Below are 18,353 nucleotides of genomic sequence, written 5' to 3' on the forward strand. Positions count from 1 at the left end.
TCTGGAAGATCTGCTCGGTGTTTCCAGTTTCAATCAACTCAACAATTGTCTGGAAACCAAGAAACGACAAAGAAGTGAGTCTTTTTTTTGTTGTTTTAAACTTCTGAGGCCATAATAAAACACAAAGACACCGCTTTACTTACATCTTCATTCGCTCGCTCTCCAGTTACTAATGCAAAGGAAACACACACACAGAAACCATAAGAAGGAGAAGTAAAAGAAAAAAATTAAAAGTAAAACACATCGATGAAGTGCGTACCTGTATATATACGCCTTTCAACCACCTCTCGATACTCTTGTTGGATGTTTTCTCTTAGAAGCTAGAACAAGGAATCGATGAAGGCATAATCTGAATCTCTATGTGGACACCCAAATCACGATGAATCCTTGCCACCATTGGTTTGGGCATAATCTGAAGCTCAATGTATGATAGGGAGAATCCTGATAAGGAATCGATGAAGGCTGCAGAAGCTTAATCGTCACCGTCATGCTTTTGTGAGAAAATTTTGGAAACATAGTCGGAATTTGAGTCAACAAAGAGGTATGGGGAGCAAATTTGCTGGTGTAGATGATAGTTTTGGAGAGACGGTGATGTCGTAACAGGTACAAAAGCCTGAGCTTCATTGTTGTGCTTGAAAATATGAATCGTCTTTTCCTTTGGGCAATTTTTTAATATTGATTTTGGGTCTTTCCAAATAACATGTATAGAGGTGGGATTTGAGTCATGACAATTTTGACCGAAAGTAATAAAAAAGTTTGCTTCAAATCATTTTCATAGTTTTTTCTTTTCAAAATTGTTTGTCTTTCAATAAGAGTGGATTTAATTTAATTTTTATAAATTGTTAATTGAATAACACTGAATTGCAAGTGATTTGTGGTTATTTTAGATAAATGTTATATTCAATAACACATGATTGAAAAAAAAATAGAAATCATTAGTTGAATAACAGGGAATTTTAAAACAAGAAAAACAAAACCAAAACATTTTAAAAGCTTCAATTCAATACACCCCCCTAAGTGTTAGAGGTTTTCTAGAGAGAGAACGGGTTAGGAAGAGGTTTTTTTTAATTGTTTTCCCCTTTTTCATTCAAATTTCATTAAATTGTATTAAAATTTCTATAAAATGCTGATCACTACACAAAAACAGTTTAAATTAAAATAATAACTTTCAAGTGTTTCATTTATATATAGTTGTTTTTTTACTTATTGTGAGATAAAGAAAACATTTCAAAATAAAATATATATTGTAGTATAAAATAAGCAGCTATATAAAACATATCTCAGATATAATTCAATAAAATTTCAGTAAATGAAAAACATTTCTTTAAATATCCCATTAAACATCCGTAACTGGGCCGTATGTTATATTCCAACCCAATAAAACGAAGTTTTGATCCAGGCGGAGCAGACCCGAAGGAGGAACAACTGTGGACGTGTTCTGTTAAGAGTTTTTTTGGTATCAAAGAAAGAAAGAAGAAATCAATCGGCGGGAGAGAAGCTAAGCTATGTCGAGGCTATGGGCGAGAGTTGCCGGATTGTTCAGAAGCAAGAGTTTCATCGGAGCAGACAAGACTGGTAACAAGTACTTCTCCAGAATGGAGGAGATCGACGGTTTGGGCGAGTTATTGTTCCTTTCAACCTCGTTTTTTTTTTTTTTTTTTAAATTTTAGGTTTCGTAGGAGCTCTGAAAATGGTTGCGTTTATCATTCATCTATATGTGTGATGATCGTGTAATGAGCACTAGGGGATGTTAATTATTTTGATACCTAAATGAAACTTACACATCTTGTTCATTCGTTTTAGCGTAGTAACATATGTTCTAATGTGGTTTCTTTCTATTTTACAGCGAAGGAGAAGAGATGGGTTGTCTTTAGACGAGAAGAGGACCCAACCTCTGTTCCTGGTATACAATTGGTTTGTTTCACTTCATTACCTGTCTAAGCAAAGCAGTGATATCGACTGGATATGTGGGCAGACATCCATTCATGGTTACATTTTTTTTGTTTGATCAATGTTGTAGTTGAATGGATATGTTGGCTGAATGGTCAGAGAAAACGAGCTCCAACTCCAGAGGTAAGATAGAACTCTTCTTTTTAATTTCTGGTCAGCACAAAGTGTTGTTCTTCACATGCAAGATTCTTACTAGTATCTTGCCTTGATGCTCCAGGAAATGGCTGAACTTGAAGCAAGGCGTGAGCGTGTGAAGCTTAATGTTGCTCGTAGGTGTTTTCCACATTGCTATTACATTTTGCACAACTTATTTATATGTCTCAGCATTCATTTTTTCCTGGCCGCCTGCGTAAATTTTATGATTTTGGGGACTTTGTTTCTGGAAACTAGAGAAGTTCTGAAATGAACAAAGTCCAGTGTTCTTTTTGCGACTCTGTGTAGTAGCAAGTCAAGAAATTCTTGTGCTTTTGTCCATTTAAAGTCGCTTCAAGTTCTACCCAAATGCTTAATGTTTCTCTTTTGCCTTCAAGGTCTCAAGAAAGAAGAGGAGGAGAGGAAAGCCAGAGAAGGCACTGGACGCAAAATCACGAGCATCGGTAATTTACATTTAGTTCCTACATAATTTACTCAAATTTGTTTGTATATTTATGAAATGTACGCTTAATGTTGGCTCTCTCTCTCTCTATATATATATATATATATATATAAAGGTAAAGTTGAGGGTCCAGATTTGACAAGCTTTGTACGCCATTTTCCAGCGGATTCAAAAGGTATTACATTCTCCACTGCTTCCAGTTGACTTAGGGAGTCACCTTAGAGTTCTAAAGACTTAACTTCTTAGGTATCTGTGCTCCTGTTTTATGAAATCTCCTTGTATTGTTTGACAAAGGTTGTTATGGATATGCACTCACACTTCGTTGCATTATATAACTAAATCTGTCTTGATTAAGTGTCTCTGGAATGAAATCCATCTGCGCGATAAGAACTGCTTCTGAGGGATAGCTTAGATATGACAGTTGCTAGTTTTGTGAACCTTTTTTTTTTAGTTTTGTGAACTTGAATGAGAAATACTTGTGCATTGCTTTGTGAAGTCTGTCATTGTCATGAAATTCTGATAGTAAAAGTGTTTCCTATACGTCCATTGTGGTTATGATAGCTTAGATATGACAGTTGTTCATTCAATGTCATTTGTTGATTCTTGGGAGAGGTTTCTACATTTGCTATTTTTCATATATAATAATAAATAATTTGTTTTTCTACCATATACTCGTGGAAGTAAGACTGTCAGATTAAGTTTTTTTTTTTCTGTTTATTTGTTAATGTTTTAAGGTGATAAACCAGAGGAAGCTAGTGAAGAAGCAGATCAATCAAGGTGAATCAACCATGACTCATTGTGTCTCTGCGCAAATTATTTCTTGTGTTAAATCCTCTTTTCATTTTTTACGGAAGCAAAACACAAGTTCGATCATAGGACCACCATAACCATAATGTTCTCCATATTGCTTTTACAGGGTCAAGGAACATGAACCAGAGATTGTTACTGCAGAACCACCCGAACCAAAGTAAGTCTACCTTTTAAAACCTAACTGAAACAAGCGATGGATTTGAAGGTTGAAATGGATAAGGGATAATGACTACAGTTGGCAAAGTAGCCTCTCTAAATTCTAAAAGTAACTATGGCTTAGTTAATCTTTAGTTTTATAATAACGTGAGAGGGTTTGGGAAAGGGGTTATCGAGTGTTTGAGTGAGATTAGTGAGGAGAGGATGTGAGATATCTCTAGGATCTAATCAGTTCCTCTCTAATTCATTGCTACAATCAATATATCCACCTTCTTCTTTATTGATCTCTGAGTTTACTGACCTTTGACAAGCTGCTCGTAACAGTAACCTACACATTTGAAACATTCTTTCTGATTTTTACAAACCTCTAGTAAGAATTTGTTCTCTATGAACATGAACTAATGCTTAATGTCTTGTGTTTGGTACGCTTGATCGCAAACTAATAGTGATTATGAATAATGCAGGACAACAGAGCCATCAGGGTCTGGATCATCATTTAAGCCCGGAACCTGGCAGCCACCATCCTAAACACATCTCATGTTCCCCCGTAGATAACAACCAACATGGTTGTTTTGTCCAGTCATCTGTTTGTTGTGTAGTCTATCGGTTTGAATCTTACATATGATTCAGAGAGAGCTTGTGAGGACCCTAAAATGTGTGGCCTTTCACGTTGTTATTGAGGACTTAGAAGAGTCAAAAATGAGAAGCCAGTCTCCTATGATTTGTTTTGTTTGGGGGGGATAGTCTGACTTGTCTCTTGGCATTGTGCTTGAGACTTAAATTGCATTTGTCCTTAATAGCTTAAGAAGAGCCTATCATTCACCCTACCTCTTCCTCGTTGACTTTTATTTATTATTATGACATAAAAACGATTTTTATTTCCTAGGCAAATGAACATCATCATGATTCATGATTGAATAAAAAGTATTTATTTTCATGTCATATGTTACAGTTTTACTATTCAGAGGAGAAATCCTAGTTGGTTTCGACCAGTTTCATACACCAATTATACAAATTTCTGGAAAAAGAAATATTCTTTCAGCTTTGGACGAAAAGCCAAATTATTCGAATGTTCTCACGTTGGTCTTTAGCTGTAACCTTTTGAAATAATAACTCTTTATATAATTTGCAAGAATAAATATTTTATTGCACATCTCAAAAAAACGCATACATATATTGCAATCGTAGTTATTTTGGGTAGTCAAAGGTCCAAAAAGGAATCGTAGCCGCCCGTTCTCCTGTAGAGAATTCATCCAACGGTTAAACGAGACACCCTTGACGTGGCCATGGCATTGTATATTTAGTGAGTGTGTCTAAGACAGGCTTCTCTCTATCTCTCTCTCTCCTTCGTTCCTTCCACGATCTTCTTCATTCTTCCTATAAACGTCCTTGATCCTTCTTTCTCTCTAGAGTACTGTTTTGATCTTCAGCCATGTATCGACGCGCCACTTCCGGCGTTCGTTCTGCCTCCACTTCTCTAGCAAGGCTTTCTTCCTCTTCCCTCTCAAAGGTCGCCTCGGCTCCATCAGCGTCGGTTCTAAACCAGACGAGTCGATCTAGGAGCTTCTCGTCGGCTCTACGCTCGTACCGTGTGTGCTCTGCTTCTACGAGGTGGAGCCATGGTGGGAGCTGGCGATCTCCTGCTAGCCTTCGTGCTCAAGCTAGGGTTTCCGCTCCGGTGATGGAGAGATTGGAGCGTAGATACGCTTCCATGGGTATGTCTTGTTTGCTTTCCTTTTTTTATTGGAATAGTTGCTCTTAATAACTTGTATCAAAACAAAAACAAAAAACTTGTATCACAAGAAACCTTAATTACCACACATCTGCTTAGATCGATTTGATTTTACGTTAGGCATACGCTATCATCAGACATCAGCTTATCTCTGGATCCCCTAGATTATGAACGTTTCTTCCAGATGTAGGCGGACCGATCCTAGACATAGCCAAAATAAACATTGGTCTAAACCCTGTTTTTAACAGTCAATATATTATCTCTAAATTGTTAAAACAAAATTTTATTAACTCTCTTTTTTATTTATAAAATGGAATTTATTTAGATCATGGACAAGCAAAGCCATGTGGTATGACTTATATGAGTCATTTGAATTGTGGTTATAAATTTTCTAATACCTTTGATTTGAATAAAACACAGCTTCTCAGCATACATACAAGGATATCTTGACAAGTCTTCCAAAGCCTGGTGGTGGAGAGTATGGAAAGTACTACTCCTTACCAGCTTTAAACGATCCAAGAATTGGTATGGTTCCTCCACAACTACTACTATATGTTCTGTTGTAATGAATTTCTGGTGAATGTAACACTTTTTTTTTTTGTGATATATACTGTAGATAAGCTGCCATACTCTGTAAGGATACTATTGGAATCAGCAATTCGTAACTGTGACAACTATCAAGTCACAAAGGATGACGTTGAGAAAATCCTTGACTGGGAGAATACATCTACTAAGCAAGTTGAAATCGCTTTCAAACCAGCCCGTGTTATCTTACAGGTGTGCAGCACTATACTAACTTAAATTTTCTTGAATTACGTAGTTAACAGTCTCTTTTCTTTCTTGCCTAGGACTTTACTGGAGTACCAGCTCTAGTTGATCTTGCTTCTATGAGGGATGCAGTGAAGAATCTTGGTAGTGATCCTAACAAGATTAACCCCTTGGTTAGTGAATTTGTCTTTTCGCGTTGGGATTGTAATATATATTTTATCTAGCACTTCTCATAATTTTCCTGCCCTTATCTAGGTTCCTGTTGATCTTGTCGTTGATCACTCAGTCCAAGTTGACTTTGCAAGGTCAGAAGATGCTGCACAGAAAAACATGGAGCTTGAATTTAAGAGGAACAAAGAAAGATTTGCCTTCCTTAAGTGGGGTTCAACAGCCTTCCAAAACATGCTGGTTGTTCCTCCTGGTTCTGGTATTGTCCATCAGGTACTATATAAGAAATTAGATACGTCTGAATAATTTTTTTATAAATTCGATCATCTTTTTCGTCTATTTCCTTAACGATTTTATAAGTGTTTTCTAGCTCTATATTATTATTTCCAATCGATTTTGTTTCCTGATTTTCAATCAGTATTTTCGCAGTCTTACACATACTAATCTAAAAATGTACAATTGTGATGACAATATGTTCTGCTCTGGCTGAAAATTTCAATAGGTTTTGTGGAACATAAGTATGATTAGAGTATCAGTCTTTTTAATCTGTTTGGTGTACTACTAGATTTGTCAAGAGGTGCTTGAATCTCATTATGCTATCAAATGATATTGTTATGATAGATTGTACTTATTTGACATCAGGTAAACTTGGAGTACCTTGGACGTGTTGTTTTCAACTCTGGTGGCTTCCTCTACCCTGACAGCGTTGTTGGAACTGATTCCCACACCACCATGATTGATGGATTAGGAGTCGCTGGGTGGGGTGTTGGAGGAATTGAAGCAGAAGCAGCAATGCTTGGTCAGGTGAGCTTATCTCCTCTCTTCACCTCCAGTGTTTATCGTTGGTCTATGTTGTCATGTGTACATATATATATATGTTTAAAGTTTGATTTGCCACTGATATGGTATTTCAAAAACTTGTCAGCCAATGAGCATGGTGTTACCAGGCGTGGTTGGATTTAAGTTGGATGGGAAGTTGAAGGAAGGTGTCACAGCTACTGATTTAGTTCTCACTGTGACACAAATATTAAGGAAGCATGGTGTTGTCGGCAAATTTGTTGAGTTCTATGGTGAGAACTTTGATTTTCTTTGTGGACAATTAGTTTAGTCAGTATATACATATTTTAACGTTTTTTATTTCAATATGAAGGTGAGGGGATGAGTGAACTTTCACTAGCTGATAGAGCCACAATTGCAAACATGTCTCCTGAGTATGGTGCAACAATGGGTTTCTTCCCAGTGGATCATGTTACGCTAGAGTACCTGAAGTTGACAGGAAGAAGCAATGAAACTGTGAGATTTATCTCTCTATCTATCATGTTTCCTCTTAGTTTCTGTGACTCACTTGATCAACAATTTGGTTTTGTTTAGGTGTCAATGATTGAATCATACTTGCGCGCAAACAATATGTTCGTTGACTACAACGAGGTATGTACATCTTTCTTCAATCAGTTTTGTTTTGTTTCTTTAAAGAAGTTTTTCAACTCCTGATAATATGGATAATAATGCAGCCCCAACAAGAAAGAGCATACACATCTTATTTACAATTGGATTTAGGACATGTTGAACCATGTATCTCTGGTCCTAAAAGGTATACTTTTAACTTCTTGTTAATCATTAGAAAGTTCTGACACATCTCTCTTACCTTTCTAAGGTTTTTGACCCATCTTTTTTTTTTTTGAACAGGCCTCATGACCGAGTACCTTTGAAAGATATGAAGGCTGACTGGCATGCATGCCTTGACAATCCTGTTGGATTCAAGGGTTTTGCAGTGCCAAAAGAGAAACAAGGAGAAGTTGTGAAGTTCTCATACGATGGACAACCTGCTGAGATCAAGCACGGTAGTGTTGTTATTGCCGCAATCACTAGTTGTACAAACACTTCAAACCCTAGTGTCATGATTGGGGCTGCACTTGTTGCCAAAAAAGCTTTTGATCTTGGCCTAAAGGTGAGTTCCCACTTTGCTCCTTGACTTTGTCCCTAGATAGCATGGTTTATAGATCATGTATTGAATGTTTTTTGACGTTATGGTTCAGGTTAAACCATGGGTTAAGACAAGTCTTGCTCCAGGGTCTAGAGTTGTCGAGAAATATTTGGATCGAAGGTGTGTTTCCATCTGGATATCTTATATGGTCACGGAACATTATACTGATTCTTTACCTTCTCTGCAGTGGTCTCCGAGAGGACTTGAACAAGCAAGGGTTCCAAATTGTCGGCTACGGTTGCACAACATGTATTGGGAACTCTGGTGACCTAGATAAATCTGTTGCAGCTGCTATAGAAGGAACTGGTAATAAAAATCCTCATGTATATATGAAGATACTAGTATATTTCATAAACATGTATATATGTAAAGCTCACTTTTTGGTTGGTCCTTTGTGTCACAGATATCATTCCAGCTGCTGTGCTATCTGGTAACAGAAACTTTGAAGGCCGTGTTCATCCACAAACAAGAGCTAACTATCTTGCTTCACCACCATTAGTTGTTGCTTATGCCCTTGCTGGAACGGTTTGTACTTTTCCTTTTTAGTCACTACCATTAGGATATGTAGCTTGAAATGCATATGTTTATGTTTGTCTCCTTTGATTACAGGTTGATATTGATTTTGAGACTGAGCCATTAGGAACCGGAAAAGATGGCAAAAATGTGTTCCTGAGGGACATATGGCCAAGCAATGAGGAAGTTGCCAAGGTACATTAGTCACATACTCATTAATCAGGGCCGAATCTGAAAATTTGAGGACCATAAATATTTCTATAAAAACTTTTATAATTTTTCATAGTTTGGGGCCTATACTCATGTAAAAAACCTATAAAAATTTCGGACTAACACCAATGTTTCATTTGGCTTGGTCCAAATCCGGCCTGCTCGCAGTGTCCTCTTCACATTTCCTCCTTACTCTTTTGCATAGGTTGTTCAATATAGCGTGCTACCAAGCATGTTCAAGAACTCATACGAGACAATAACAGAAGGAAACCCCTTGTGGAATGAACTCTCCGCACCTGGCTCAACACTCTATTCATGGGATTCAAACTCCACCTACATTCACGAACCTCCTTATTTCAAGAACATGACAGCAAACCCACCTGGTCCTCGCGAAGTGAAGGATGCATACTGCTTACTAAACTTCGGAGACAGCGTAACAACGGATCACATCTCTCCAGCAGGAAACATTCAGAAGACTAGTCCAGCTGCAAAGTTTTTGATGGACCGTGGTGTGAGTCAAACTGACTTCAACTCGTACGGAAGTCGTAGGGGAAACGATGAAGTGATGGCTCGTGGTACCTTTGCCAACATTCGTCTTGTTAACAAGCTCTTGAAAGGAGAAGTTGGCCCCAAGACTGTTCATGTTCCCACTGGTGAAAAACTCAGCGTTTTTGATGCAGCAAGTGTAAGTACAAGTTAGAATCATCAAAACACAGCATCTTTCTTTAACTGTTGACTCATATCATATATTCTTTTTCAGAGATACATGAACGCTGGACAGGATACGGTCATCTTGGCTGGTGCTGAGTATGGAAGTGGTAGCTCTCGTGATTGGGCTGCAAAGGGTCCTTTGCTTTTGGTAAGTTCTTCACATTAACTTTAGTTTATATTATGTGAAAGCATGTATGGTAACTGAGAGGTAAACCAAAAAAAAATTAGGGAGTGAAAGCTGTAATTGCAAAGAGCTTTGAGAGAATCCACCGCAGCAACTTGGCTGGTATGGGGATCATTCCTCTGTGTTTCAAGGCTGGGGAGGACGCAGACACCTTTGGACTTACTGGTCATGAACGCTACACAGTCCATCTTCCTACCAAAGTCAGTGACATTAAGCCTGGTCAAGATGTTACTGTGACCACTGGCACTGGCAAATCATTTGTTTGCACACTTCGGTTTGATACAGAGGTAAAGTACATTGCAAACGATTTTTAAAAACACTTGTCTCTATAATAAAAATTTCGATTCGTCTGAGACTTTGTGTTTGTTGTAACGTGTACAGGTTGAACTCGCATACTATGACCATGGTGGTATTCTTCCCTACGTTATCCGGAGCTTGAGCGCCAAGTGATCAAAGTTTTCTCAAGTTTTTGTCTTCTTCACTCTCTAAAGAAGAGTTTCTTAGTTCCAAATAAAGCAAATTTTGTGAGCAACTTTTATTCTTTTCAGGTTACACTGAACCGTTTTCAGACAAGTGTTGTTTACAGAAACACTTCATTACATATCATTGGTTTTGTTACCTTCCCTCTCAAAAGCAACTTTTGATCTTTCAGGTTTACACTGAACCGTTTTCAGACAAGAGTTGTTGTTCACAGACACACTTCATTCCATTATAACATTATTTATTATCAAAAATGGTTTTCATACATAGCGTTTTCTCACCAAAAATGGATTTACTCACTTTAATAGTTGATTGATATTCATATGAATCAACTATGGCCGACAGCTTGATCATCCATCTTCCTCCTGTAACCACTAATTTACCTAAATAGAAATGAGAAAGTGTTTTGTTCAAAAGAAAAGAGAAATGAGAAAGTGTATGGTGTCATTAGCATTTAGTGTAATCTTAAAAGCTTTGTAAAAAGCGTGAGATTCCTAAATGTTTTAACTATGACATTTGCGTTCTTAAAGGATTTATCAGAACTAAAATGTTAGGTTTCGTGACCATAAGTGATATTGTAGCCTTTTAGAATCTGTTGAATTAGGGATGCAAAAGAAAAGTTCTGAAACAACAAAGAGAAATGTAATAGTCAAATGACAAACAAAAAGCATTTCAGTTAAAGCCTCTTTTGTATACGACTTCAAGGAGGGCACTCAACAATTGTCACGCGAGAGAAAACAAAGGAAACGAAAAGAAGAGTTGTAGAGAGAATAATAGCTAATGCAGGTCGACTTCAATCATTCATTCACCATCACAGACAGCTTTCTAGTACTTCAGCTCGACCACGACATTCACATCATGCTTCACTGTAATAGGGAAGAACAAACAGACGGAAGACGAATCAGTAATCACGCTATAGGAGTATTAAAGCATTATGGATATACTTTATTCAATTTGCTTAAAACCTAGAGATCTTCAGGCAAAAGTACCTGCTGTTGCTGCTGGTAGCCACCACCAGGCTGCTGGTAGTTTCCATAGCCGGTACCAGGGTAGCCACCGTAGTAGGCGTTAGGGTCCTGAGGGGGAGGTGCATATCCGTAACCTTCGTATCCCTGAGGAGGATACCCATAGTATCCACCACCACCACCGTACTGTGCTTGATCAGGCTGAGTCTGTGAACATGGTAGAAGTCATCAGATAACAGACTCCAGAACAGTAATAATAACTTGTTGCATTGTGTAACGGATACAAACCTGCTTGTTGGAAGTAGTGCGACCCCATGAAAGACGAATGCTTTGTCCGCCAAGTTGTGTTCCATTCAAGGCGTTGAGTCCTTGCTCTGCACATGCCCTGAAGCACACAAAGATAGAAAAGAAACGTGAACACACATTCTCAAAAATAAAGAGGAAGTTCGTCTTCACGGTTACACTACCTATTAGCATACTGAACAAATCCGCAACGTTTTCCTGCTGGTATTTTAACATGAACGAGTTCACCAAATTGACCAAAAACTGACTTCAAAACATCTTCTGTCACACTTTCATCCAACGCTCCAACAAAAATCTGGTAAAGCAAAAAATGACACGCTTAAATTCACACAATACACCCTACATAGAACATACTTGACGAAACCAAAACAAAGTACTTACTGTTGTGTTAGTTAGATCACTTTCTCCGGCATTTCCTTGTGGGTTCTGATATCCACCTGCAAATAACAGACAAAAAAGTTAAGGGGAGAAAACTCAAACTTCTATATTCCAAAGCAAACATGCAAACACGATAACAGTTGCAAAATTTATCCAAAATCAAGATACAAAAATGTCAGCAGATAAAAGCAAATGGCATATTTGAAGATTAGGTAAAGAGGTTCTGAAGTTAGTAGATAACATATGACAAATCATTAAGGGTGATCTAGGCGAAAGTTGCATCCAACTTTGAGAAATTAGAGAATGGCACCAAAATTCTCCAGCAACCTAGATTCATTCCATGATCTGACACTCTTTACCGTAGTAACCAACTTGCCAAAGGACGAAAAAGTAACAATAACAAAGAGTTGATAGCATAAATTAAGAGGAGAACACTAGGTGAAAGAAGCAAAAAGACTACAACACTAACTAATGAAGTGATAGATATGAAAAGACTACAAAAACTCTCTGAAGATTCCAAACTGGAAAAGAAGCGAAATGTAATGAACTGGAACAAAAGAGTTATGCTGGATAAGGAACTGGAAAATAATTTGCGGCTCAAGCTAGTTGTAATTTAACTTTCTTCTGAAAACAAAAACCAACTGACCTAAATGAGGCCAGCCAATAAGGTGGTATCATTTTCAGCTGAAATCAGTTCCAGGCCTTCTTCTCCTGCTTTAAGACAACATGAGTTTTCTCTTATAAGCTTTAGGAAACTTTTTTGCCACATTTAAATACTTTGAAGCGCGGAAAGGCAATAAGCGGAAGGAAAAGAGTTCTTCAAAACTTATAGGCGTTAACTAATAGAATAATACACCCCACAGAAGAGACAATCATCGAACATAGACAGTTAAAGACAACGCAAGTCCACTCAACATATTTTCACAAGAAACAAGGTTAACAAAACATACCTGGTTGCTGCATTGTAAGAGGCTTCTTGTTAGCAGCCGGGCCAGTACGCATAGGCCTAGACGAGCAATACTGACCATTCATCTCAGTCATAGCCCTCATCTGCTCACTCTCATCCCCGAATCTAACAAACCCGTACCCCTTGGACCGCCCGGTAGTCCTATCAATCACAACCTTAGCGCCCTTGACAGATGAATACACATTCTTGAACGTCTCGGTAAGCATGTAGTCCGTAACATCAGGCGCCAAATCTCCAACGAAAACAGTGTGCTCAGGCCCTTCGGACTGGCGCCTCTCACCAGCCCAGTTCAGCTTGAAGGTCTGCTCACTGTTGGGCATTAGAGCACCGTTGTAAGTCTGGAGAATCCTCTCGGCTGCAGCGTGGCTCACAAACTCGATAAAGCCGTAGCCTTCGGAGTATCCACTCTGCTTGTTGCGGATGACTTTGGCTTGTTGAACCTAAAGACAGAGTTATCGACATAAAGTTTAAAACTTTCTTCAAAGGGTTTCATATAAAATTAATAAAGGTTGAAACTTTCTTCAAAGGGTTTATATATAAGCTTTGGCGTTACCTCTCCGGTGATGGAGAAGCTGTTCACGAGGTAGTTTTCGTCCATCCACGGCTGCAAGTCTCCGATCCACAAGGAGCGGATCTCGTCTCCTGATCCTGGAGTTTGAGATCCACCGCTGTATTGCGGATGCTGTAGTGGTTGACCTAGAGACGGCGCTGATTGAGGATTCCATCCTGCTGGTGGCTGAGCTTGGTGGGGCTGCATCATCCACGATTGCTGGTGGTGGTAAGCTTGCTGATCTCCTGGCCCTGCGGCGACGGCACCGTTAGCGGCTGGAGGTGGCTGCTGCATCATGGCGCGGAAGAGGCGAGGGAAGCGGAGGAGGAGATGGAGTTTGTGAGGGTTATCTCTCGGACAAGGTCAAAAGCTGTCTCGGTTACGTTTTTATATAATCAAAAGAAAAGCAAAATATCTTGTTATTTGGGCCTCACATGGCCGTGGGCCAATCTAAACGGAGGCCAATCTAAATGGCGTCACTCCGTTTAGATATTTTTGGTTTTCTGTTGGACCGGTTTTGTGGAAACTAGGCTCATTATATTAACTATCTTATACTCTTTCTGTTCAAAATAAATGTCATTTTTACTTTTTTTTTTCTTTTTTTTTACAAAAAATGTCGCTTTACAATTTCAATACAAATTATATTTACTTCCAACTAAAAATTAATTGAAAACTGCATTGATTTTATAAATAATTTTATTTATCTAAAATATTATTGGTCAGAGAAGTATAATTAATAACAACTAACATATATATCCGCCACTTACTTAATCTGTGTGAAAAATGTCAAAGTGACACTTATTTAGAAACGGAGGGAGTATGATTCTTTTGTGTTTCAGCTAGGGCTGGGCACAGATCGAATAATACTATATTTTCCAGTATTTTTGATTTGCTTCGTACTTCAAGGATATCTAATATAGATATTTGCTAATATTCACAGATATTTACGAATATTTCATCCACTTTCTTCAATATATATAAATATTGAAAATATAATACGAATTTATTTTTTCAAAAATATCTTTTGCATAATATAAAATAGAAAGTAAAGATTATTGAAACATATTTTATAAATTGTTAAAATTAATAATTTTTCTTACAAAGTAAATGTTTTTAGAAAAATTATAGTTTTGTATAAAGATTTTTACATTCTTTTCTTAATTTAATATTTTATAAGTAATAAATAAAATTAATAAAATTATATGTTAAATAATAATTATATAAGATTATACATTTAAAACTCTATATTTAATTGTAGATATATATCTATTTGTATAAAAGACGGAGCATATATCCCTCTTTAACTTTTTTAATATTTGTAATTTGCTTCGTTTTTAACGGATATTGATTTTTAGTATTTGCTTTACTTCGAAAACTTACGGATATTCGAATTTTTTGAAAAAACGAATAACGAATTTAATCAAATTTAACGGATAAAATGGTTCAGCCTTAGTTTTAGCATGCACGATAGAGGACATCGAAAGAGTAAGATTTATGTTGTTTCAATGTCTCGAAAACATCTTGGTACGATTCCTTCTTTTTCTATATATTTAATTAGTTAGGGATATCTCGACCTTATAACACCATCAACTCTCACCGGAATTGGTACATGTCACGTGTTCGGTTACTAACACCATCAACTCTCACCGAAACCGTTAGAACCTTGTGGTTGTGAATCTTCTGTTCAACGACCAAACTCTGCAACCAACATGGTATGGACCCACCGCTTATGGGTTGCAGCGGGCTGTACCTCCATGTTTGCCTCCTCCTTATTTATCGTTAGGGGTCAAAATCTCGTATCTCTTGCTCGAACCAGCTATAGTCGGTTATTACGGGTGTGGGGGTACACTACAAGAAAACAGCGACATACTGAAGAAAAAAATCGTCGGTATGTCGTCGGAATAACGTTATTCCGACGACATACCGACGAAACAAGTCCTCGGAAATAACTCCTCGGAATTTCTTTTTTCCTCGGAAATCTCTCGGAATTTTTCGACGTAATTCCGAGGAAACTCCGAGGACCACCAGTTCGTCGGAAAGCTCCTCAGAATATACCGAGGGAGAACTTCCTCGGAATTTACCTCGGAGGTTCCGACGAAATGTTCCTCGGAATTTTCATCGGGAATTTCTGATCTGAAGGATGTCTGATCTCACCATCTATTGAGTGCTCCGCATGCCATCTCATTGGTTGCGCTGTGTGTTCAGACAGATACAACCTCTGCAACCTTTCCGTCAAAGACAAATACCACATCCTTTTATATGGCACTGGAACTCTTCCACTCGTATCTTTATAACGAGGCTTTCCACAAAATTTGCATGTAACCCGCTGTTCATCCGCCCTCCAATAAATCATGCAGTTGTCGCTGCATACATCTATTACCTGATACGATAAACCAAGACCAGCTACGAGTTTCTGAACCTCGTAGTATGAACCAGGAGCTACATTATCCTCGGGTAGAATACCTTTTACAAAATCAGCAATCGCATCCACACAGTCTTCAGCCAAATTATAATCTGTTTTAATGCCCATCAATCTTGTAGCAGATGATAAAGCTGAATGACCATCTCTGCAACCTTCGTACAATGGTTGCTTTCCAGCATCCAACATATCATAAAATCTCCTAGCTTCTGCATTGGGTAAATCTTCCCCTCTAAAATGATCATTTACCATATGCTCAGTACCTACACCATAATCTACATCCGTTCTAATTGGTTCTTCTAATCTAACCGCTGGCTAAGGTTCGCTAGTACTACCATGTTCATAATCAGTTTCCCCATGATGATACCAAATTTTGTAACTTCGTGTAAACCCACTCAAATATAGATGAGTCCAAACATCCCACTCTTTAATAACCTTTCTATTTTTACAATTAGAGCAAGGACATCTTAACATACCTGTTTTTGCTTCCGGTTGTCGGTGAACTAACCCCATGAATTCGGTTATACCTCGTTGGTATTCTTCCGTAAGCAATCTCGTGTTCGGATCCAAATGAGGTCAATCGATCATTTCCTCGGAATTCTGTCGGTATATTCCGAGGAAACCAAATTTTGGGTTTCCTCGGAATATCCTCGGAAATTCCTCGAGATATTCCGAGGATTTCATTTTCCGTCGGAATGTCCGTTAGAATACCGTTGTTTTCTTATAGTAGTACGTATTAGAAGATCTAGGCGCTGAGGTGTATCGCCAGACAGCAGTTTCCCAACAAGCTACACGCAGCTGGCCCAAATTACGTTGTTACACAAGTGATTTTTTTTTTGTATTACGTTGCATGACTCCAAAGGCACGTTCAACATCTTTTCGGACAGATTCTTGGGTTTTAGCAAATAGTGAATGTTTTGGACCCTGCGGAGTTTCTGCAAAGTATTCTCCAACGCGCTCCTAGAAAGTCCCTCCCTTTTGGTCATTACCAACTATAGTATCCTTAGAAGTGTTTAACCAGACACTTATTAGAACCTCGTCATCGGCAGGGCTCCATTTTCTTCTCTCCCTACGCTGGGCTGGTGTGTCTTCTTGGGGACTTGGAGCCTCAGATTGTTGTGAACTAAAGGGAGGGATATCTGAAGCTCCAATGTTCATACTAGAAGGAAAACTCTCATAATGAAAGTTTCCCTGTAGAACACTCTCATTTTGACTGTTGAGAAGTCCTACATAGCTAGAGGAATTACTATATGGATGCATCGAATCGATAGATACAAGAACAGAGAAGGGAGTAATGAAGAGAAGCCAGAATGGTTACTCGTTTGATGACAGAAGAGAGAAAGAAGATGATGGAGAGTATAAGATATAAAGGAGGATGAGTTTCGTTAAATAGGTGAAACTTTAAGTGTAATAAGTTCCAATACTAAAGACTAACCATAAACTACCAATGTCTAATCAAAAGTTATTACACTTTACTACTACAAAGCTTTCAATTTTATAGGTTCATTAAATCAAAACGTGATTTCGTTTGAACTTTCAAACTACCTACACTAAACTAAGAGCAAACAATACGAAGACTTGGTTACAAACAAACTACACTTCGCAAGCATTAAATACACTTCTCAAGCAAATTAATTATCAAGATCAAGCAAACTTGGTTACAAACAGAGTCCAGTTCAATTAAATATAAACCTGAATTTGGTTTCAAACTAAACAACAGTTGGCAAGCATTAACCACCACAGTGAAATGGTACAAAAGCAGAGCTAACATTTAAAACAATAGTCACTCTACCAATCTATTTTGATAGCAATAGCAGACGAGATTCAGATAAGAAATATGAAGACTTATCTATAACAATGTAACAAACGAGGAAATTCAGATAGCAGACGAGATTCAGATAAGATATATTTTCAGCTAGCACACGAGATTCACATAAAAATAAGTATCATATAGCAGACGAGATTCACAAAAAAAATTCAACGAAAGAGAATCATCGCAAATTCATGATCATCGTAGACGAGATTCTTGCTATATTTATATAATCAGTCTACCAAATTTTTCGGAAACAAATTAATTCAACACTAGACTATTTAAGGAAGCCGATCATATAATTCAACATTAGACTATTTTTCAGAAACAAATTAATTCAACACTAGCCTATTTTCAGAATTACTGATACACAAACCATACAATCACAAACCCAATCGTATAATCCCACAAAAATTATTGAATTAAACTACAGAGGAGGAACACGTACCTCGTTTTGGGCTATGCTCGGAGAGGATTTAGATATCGGCTACCAACGAGAGGAGCTACCACCAAGGGGATATCGACAGAGGAGAGGGGGAGAGACGTTTCGATTTCGAGGAGGTGATATCGACAGAGGAGATGGAGTGAGATGGTTTCGATTTCGCCAAGGGGATATCGACAGAGGAGATGGGGTTTAGACGGTTTCGATTTCACCGAGGGGATATCGACAGAGGAGATGGACTTCTTTTTGTTTCGATTT

At 37.9% G+C, this 18,353-nt stretch overlaps 3 protein-coding genes across 3 annotated transcripts; 2 read left to right on the forward strand and 1 right to left on the reverse strand.

The window, feature by feature from the left end:
- Nucleotides 1-1,418: 1,418 nt before the first annotated feature.
- Nucleotides 1,419-4,338, forward strand: LOC106310183. The gene is made up of 9 exons (XM_013747407.1): nt 1,419-1,617; nt 1,847-1,903; nt 2,021-2,073; nt 2,168-2,219; nt 2,481-2,546; nt 2,661-2,720; nt 3,280-3,322; nt 3,462-3,512; nt 3,976-4,338. Exons 1-9 carry the CDS (start codon nt 1,506-1,508, stop codon nt 4,037-4,039), a joined length of 558 nt encoding a protein of 185 aa, XP_013602861.1. The 5' UTR covers nt 1,419-1,505; the 3' UTR covers nt 4,040-4,338.
- Nucleotides 4,339-4,789: 451 nt separating this feature from the next.
- On the forward strand, nt 4,790-10,399 carry LOC106311729 (aconitate hydratase 3, mitochondrial). The gene is made up of 19 exons (XM_013748999.1): nt 4,790-5,226; nt 5,664-5,768; nt 5,860-6,020; nt 6,092-6,184; nt 6,267-6,452; nt 6,822-6,983; nt 7,105-7,249; nt 7,330-7,472; nt 7,551-7,607; nt 7,691-7,770; nt 7,866-8,127; nt 8,216-8,283; nt 8,351-8,469; nt 8,567-8,688; nt 8,773-8,871; nt 9,092-9,571; nt 9,647-9,745; nt 9,826-10,068; nt 10,163-10,399. The coding sequence occupies exons 1-19, from the start codon at nt 4,944-4,946 to the stop codon at nt 10,229-10,231; spliced, it is 2,976 nt and encodes a 991-aa protein (XP_013604453.1). The 5' UTR covers nt 4,790-4,943; the 3' UTR covers nt 10,232-10,399.
- Nucleotides 10,400-10,854: 455 nt separating this feature from the next.
- LOC106311730 (polyadenylate-binding protein RBP45C-like) lies at nt 10,855-13,793 on the reverse strand. Its single transcript, XM_013749000.1, has 7 exons — nt 13,428-13,793; nt 12,858-13,314; nt 11,911-11,966; nt 11,694-11,824; nt 11,515-11,611; nt 11,251-11,433; nt 10,855-11,127 (listed from the first exon to the last, which is right to left on the reverse strand). The coding sequence occupies exons 1-7, from the start codon at nt 13,719-13,721 to the stop codon at nt 11,125-11,127; spliced, it is 1,221 nt and encodes a 406-aa protein (XP_013604454.1). The 5' UTR covers nt 13,722-13,793; the 3' UTR covers nt 10,855-11,124.
- Between the last annotated feature and the right edge of the window lie 4,560 nt (nt 13,794-18,353).

The sequence above is a fragment of the Brassica oleracea genome, chromosome C8, assembly GCF_000695525.1.
Source record: "Brassica oleracea var. oleracea cultivar TO1000 chromosome C8, BOL, whole genome shotgun sequence".
NCBI lineage: Eukaryota > Viridiplantae > Streptophyta > Magnoliopsida > Brassicales > Brassicaceae > Brassica > Brassica oleracea.

Coding starts and splice junctions, on each gene's coding strand:
- LOC106310183 (XM_013747407.1), top strand. CDS start 1,506: ATGTCGAGGCTATGGGCGAGAGTTGCCGGATTGTTCAGAAGCAAGAGT. Junction 2,074..2,167: donor AACGAGCTCCAACTCCAGAG/GTAAGATAGAAC, acceptor TTGATGCTCCAG/GAAATGGCTGAACTTGAAGC. Junction 3,323..3,461: donor GAAGAAGCAGATCAATCAAG/GTGAATCAACCA, acceptor TTGCTTTTACAG/GGTCAAGGAACATGAACCAG.
- LOC106311729 (XM_013748999.1), top strand. CDS start 4,944: ATGTATCGACGCGCCACTTCCGGCGTTCGTTCTGCCTCCACTTCTCTA. Junction 5,769..5,859: donor TTTAAACGATCCAAGAATTG/GTATGGTTCCTC, acceptor TATATACTGTAG/ATAAGCTGCCATACTCTGTA. Junction 7,608..7,690: donor TGTTCGTTGACTACAACGAG/GTATGTACATCT, acceptor ATAATAATGCAG/CCCCAACAAGAAAGAGCATA.
- LOC106311730 (XM_013749000.1), bottom strand. CDS start 13,721: ATGATGCAGCAGCCACCTCCAGCCGCTAACGGTGCCGTCGCCGCAGGG. Junction 13,315..13,427: donor GCTTCTCCATCACCGGAGAG/GTAACGCCAAAG, acceptor CTCTGTCTTTAG/GTTCAACAAGCCAAAGTCAT. Junction 11,434..11,514: donor GCACTACTTCCAACAAGCAG/GTTTGTATCCGT, acceptor CCATGTTCACAG/ACTCAGCCTGATCAAGCACA.